The following is a 5000-nucleotide window of genomic DNA, read 5'->3' on the forward strand; positions in this document are numbered from 1 at the left end:
GCTAATTGGGAGAAATTGAGAGCAGATATCAGCAAGGCCTGGGAGATGGTGTGGCTGAAAAAAAAATTGGGAGGAAGGGATAATGGGGGAGATAGTCATGTTGACAGTAAAGCAGGATGGAAAGAGACAGCAATAGAGTAGAGACGGTAGAAGCAGACAACTATTTTGCCAAATAAAAAACATAAAGCAAAGGTAAACGCATGTGAGGAGAGAGTTCAGTAATAATAAAAGTTTCCCTTGTTGTATAAGCCATTTGCGCAATAGACGATTCACGGTACAGTAGAAACTTTTACTATAGATTTCTATAAACGATTCCAAATTTTTGTACAAGTTATTCCACGAAAATCAGCCGCCAGGTAGCAACACACTAAGTATTCCTATTACCAGATGCTTCTTAATAAACGTGTTTTAATCATCTAGTTGCAACACATGGATCATAATAGTCGGAGCCTCATCCTAAGTTTCATATAGGCACCATGCTTTCGAAGGCAATTCGGAGGCAGTCCAACCATCGATCCAGCTGCATGTTAGCGGTTTTCCCGCGCTGGATCGAACGTGTGCTCCTCCCTCCGCGTTGCTCGATACGAGAAGATATTAGCACGAAACGCGGCTCGGCTACTCGAGAAGAGATGCAAGAAATGGTGAAAGCACAGGAGATTTTGTGGTATAAACGTAAGATATATAAGCCATGCATCTCGCTTGGATTTTAATTATCACGTCAGTACGTTTGTAGCTTTTTATGAATAATGAAAATAAGATACAGTGAATATAAGGAATTCACTGATAAAGTTTAGCAGCATTTCAAACTGCCTTAGCGTGAGATGTTTTGCTAATAGAACTGGCTGAAAGAAAATAATTACAAATATATTTATAAATGGACTGGCTTGGTGTGTATGTTGAGGGCGTTTATTTTGTTGTCCCTTTCCCGGATCTTCAAATATACAATGCAAAATATATCTAAATTTGGCCCTGCTCTCTCCATCCAATCCTCCCTTCTCTTTCCTTCCTCCCTCCCTCCACCTCTTCTTACTTTTCCACCTTCCTCCTTCCTCCCTACCTCGCTTCTTCCATCCTCTCTTCCTCCTTCGTCTTTCACCTCTTACCTCATCTTTCCTCTATTCATCACTTTCTTCTTTCTCCTTCCATCCTCCTTCCTCTTCCCTGCTCTTTTTCTCTTTCCTCCTCCTCCTTCCATCCCCCCCCCCTCTCTCTTTTTCCTTTCTCTTCCCTTCGACCATTTTCCTTTTCTGCTTTCCCCCTTCTTCCCTCATCTCTCCTTCCTTCCCCTCCCGTTCTTTCCTTCGTCCTCCCTCCCTCCTCTTTTCCTCGTCCTTTCCCTCCTTCCTCCCTTCCTCATTTCTTCCCTCCTCCTTCCGTGTTTCTTCCCTCCTCCTTGCTGCCCTCCTCTCTCCTCGCTTCTTCCCTTCTCCTTATTCGCTTTATCACTCCTCACTTCTTCCCTTTCTCCCTCTTTCTTCCTCCCTTACTTACTTATTCCCTCCACTTTCCTCCCTTTCTCCCTCCTCCTTTCTCTCTTCCTCGTTCCTTTCACTCCTCCTTCCTCACTTCTTCCCTCCTCCTTGCTTCCTTCCTCCCCCTCCTTCCTCCCTTTCCTCCTCTTCCATGCCCCTCTTCGTCTTTCCTCCTATATCCTTCCGTCTTTTCTTCCCATCTTCCTTCCTCCTCATTCCATCCTCTCCCCTCCTCCCTCCTTCTTCTCTCCATCCTTTTTCCCCTATCTCTTCTTTCCTTCCTCTTTCTTTTCCACCTCCCCTTTTTTCGTTTTCTTTCCTTCCTTCCTTTCTATGGAGTTTTCGGTCGAGATACAAAGTCGTTGACTGACATCTTCGCTGAATGCGTGAATCATGAGGCCAAGGACATTTCCCTTTTCTCTCTTTCCTCTTGGATACAAAAATTCAAACTCGGTTACTGAGTTCCACCATCTCAAGTCTCACAAGTTCTTTGCAACGGCAAATTCTCTCTGAACATGCAGCTAAGACAAGCAAAAACTCGAAGTATAGCTTACTGAAGATTTTATGAAAAGCTAAATTAATTAGATGCACGAAGAACAGTCACACGCGCACACAGACACACAGCTCTGCCCGTCCCTGAGGCACAAACAAGCCACTTTATGAAGCGGTTTTCTATCCTTTGAGAGAAGAGATTTACATGTATTCATCCCATCGCTCTCCTTTGTTCGCTTTCTTTGGGTTAATGCTTTGCATTACCCAGTTGACTTGCTGAGCATCATTAACCATTATTTAGTCTACCAAAGAAGAACACGGAGGAGAAAGAATTATCTATAAATCTATATATGATAATTTAGATTAAAGAAACATTTTGATGTTTTCCTTATATGTAGACCAACATAAGTCCTAAAGCTAATTTAGTAACAATGTTGTATGGCGGGAAACAAAGAAAAACGTCTTAAATACATTTATTTTTTCTTATTAGTTCACTTAATACGCCTGGGCAGATTACTGCGTTAACCTTTAGAAATGTTGCTATGCAAGAAATAAGGAGTTATTATAACTGAGTGCCATATTTCAAAGGTCGAATTAGGGAACATGACATGATTTTGGGGGCCATGGCTGGCTACTGCGGGACCAATTCAGTGTATGTTTTAGCAAGCAAATGAGAGACAAATTAGGAGGCGCCACGAAAGTGTCTTTTCCGTAAGAAGGAAATTAAAGGGTCTGAAAAAAAGAAAGAAAGAAAAAAAAAGAAATATACGAATACATATCACAATGTTTATCATTTCACTGCGCAAAATCAACCCGTAAATTAATGCGATCGCTTTATAGTTAGTTTTAAACCCTTAAAATGCTACAAATTACATATATACACATTTGTATACTTTTATATTTATTTTCCATATCTCTGAAATGTAATGAATTAATAATTATGTACACCCTCGCATGTCTTCACACGTTTGCAAGATCTTCCATGTTTATGATTTTGCGGACCCCAACTCACGCAGGTGTGGTCTGATAAACAGTGTGAGGATGCCTTCGTTCTTGAATATGTCTGAAATGTGCGAAAGGTCATTTCCAAGTGACATGATTTGAAACATCTCTCACTACCACCACTCGAAAGAGAAGTGAGACAACATGAAAAGGAATACAAATAGAATGCAACTCATTCATGTGGACAGGTATGTTTCATGACAGGAGGATGCTTCAGGCAGTGATCGCAGGGTTGACAGGTACTAGAGGAAACTTTGGTTCTCCATATGGTGATTTGTACTTGCATGCCACTTCCTGTTGCATAAAAGAAATTGCCGTCCGTCTCATGTAGAAAATGTATAAGAGAGGAAAAAAATGATTGTCTTAACAGTGCGATCTTGAAAATAGAAGCACGATAAGGGAGGACGCTAAAATGTAGGCCAAAGACATAACTGTCATCGGTGAGGCATATAAGGTGAAATATACTCTGATTTACTGAACGTGAGGTGTGTATATCAGAGTGGCTGTGAATATTAAAACATCTTTAAAATTCTTTCTCTCTCTCTCTCTCTCTCTCTCTCTCTCTCTCTCTCTCTCTCTCTCTCTCTCTCTCTCTCTCTCTCTCTCTCTCTCTCTCTCTCTCTCTCTTGCTTGCTTTGTGTGCGTGCGTGTGTTGGTATATATATCTAATATATGAACTGGACATAACAAGACGGTTTTTTGTCTCTTTCACAGAAATGGAGTAGCTGAGTAATCGTCTGACTGCCCCCCCCCCCCACCAACACCACTGAGACATCGCACTCCATTTCGACAGAAAACTAGGCATCCTATCAAGGGGGAAGGTTGGGATGTTCATATCCCCATAATGATGATTATCTAGGTTGGAAATGTTATCGGTGGGTAGAGAAGCAGAAAGGGCTAGTAGCAGTACGAAAGGTTTCATACACGATTGTAAAGATAAGCATCTTTGGTAATATCCGAATCCAATACTGTATGTCTTAACTTCAAATAGTATCAGTTTTTAGTCTTTATGAAAGGTACAGTACATATAGGTAAACAACTTGAGCTGATCGCGACGCTAATGTTCCATATGCAAACAGCAAAATCGATATTCCTGGGATAGTCATCATAGCTGTATCATATCAGAAAAGGAAAAGCGTTGTATTCGAGGTATCAGAACAGTAATAGTTTTACACTATGATAAATGGCTGCCAAGTGACGGTAACTGTGAACTAACTGGATGACAGGCATCGTCGAAACAAAAGTCCAAGCGCCCACAAAAAATAACCTCTGTTATTTCCTGTGACATTCATTTTGAACGGAGGGAGGTGTCGCTGCAAAGCACGGCAAAGAAGTACAAGTTTCCACGTTGGGGTGAACACTCTTATGGCGGTACGTATTGCTGGATGATCTTGTCTGTATTGCAAGGAGAAAGTAAATCACTGTGACTGCTCATCTCATTACGGCTAAAAAACGTAATCACCGTGGGCAGAAGACAATTTCATATAAATCTTATTACCACGAACGGTTGTAATAAATAAGAATTAACAAAATATGTGGGTGGTTGCATACATACATGTGATGAAGAATTACATACAGCGCTCTATAACTGTTCTCAGCCGATTTCGGCTTCCATTTACGAGTAGAGGATTAGAACCAGGTAACCCAGTTTTTCTCGATAATGTGGCTAAGCATCTAAGTACAATAGCTTCCCCTAAAAGTTCTCCGTTTTCTATAATTGTAAACATTGACCGAGGGAACGCTTAGTAAACGCTCAGAGAGAAGAGGGAGAGGAAGAGGCACAAACCAACGCTAATTTTTTTGTCTGCACGCGTAAGTACGCATACTATTAAATGTATTTAGCCACATATAAAAAATATACAACCATCAAAATTTATATGCTCAGCCCTTTTTAAGGTAAGTTGCGTAGAAGAAACGGCAGACGAGACCAAAAGTAGTTTGTTGACATCTAATGCTGACCGTGTCTGCGTTGCCGGATGCTTCTCGTCATTACTTTTTGGCAGTTAGACGCCAGTTTTGCGAAATATCCTCACA

The 5000-nt window shown here is 41.1% G+C and overlaps 1 protein-coding gene across 4 annotated transcripts in view; it reads left to right on the forward strand.

Moving 5' to 3' along the window:
• Window positions 1-3672: 3672 nt before the first annotated feature.
• The window catches only part of LOC119589969 (zinc finger protein 385D-like), a gene marked incomplete at its 3' end in the record, with an annotated part of 12231 nt that continues 10903 nt past the window's right edge, over window positions 3673-5000 (forward strand). Inside the window, 1 exon segment of one of the 4 annotated variants that reach the window (XM_037938661.1) lies at window positions 3673-4337. Coding sequence is in view for 2 of the 4 variants with exons in the window: in XM_037938660.1 (XP_037794588.1) it covers window positions 4918-5000 (83 nt within the window). 4 annotated transcript variants of the gene reach the window in all.

This window comes from Penaeus monodon, chromosome 26, assembly GCF_015228065.2.
Source record: "Penaeus monodon isolate SGIC_2016 chromosome 26, NSTDA_Pmon_1, whole genome shotgun sequence".
Taxonomy (NCBI): domain Eukaryota; kingdom Metazoa; phylum Arthropoda; class Malacostraca; order Decapoda; family Penaeidae; genus Penaeus; species Penaeus monodon.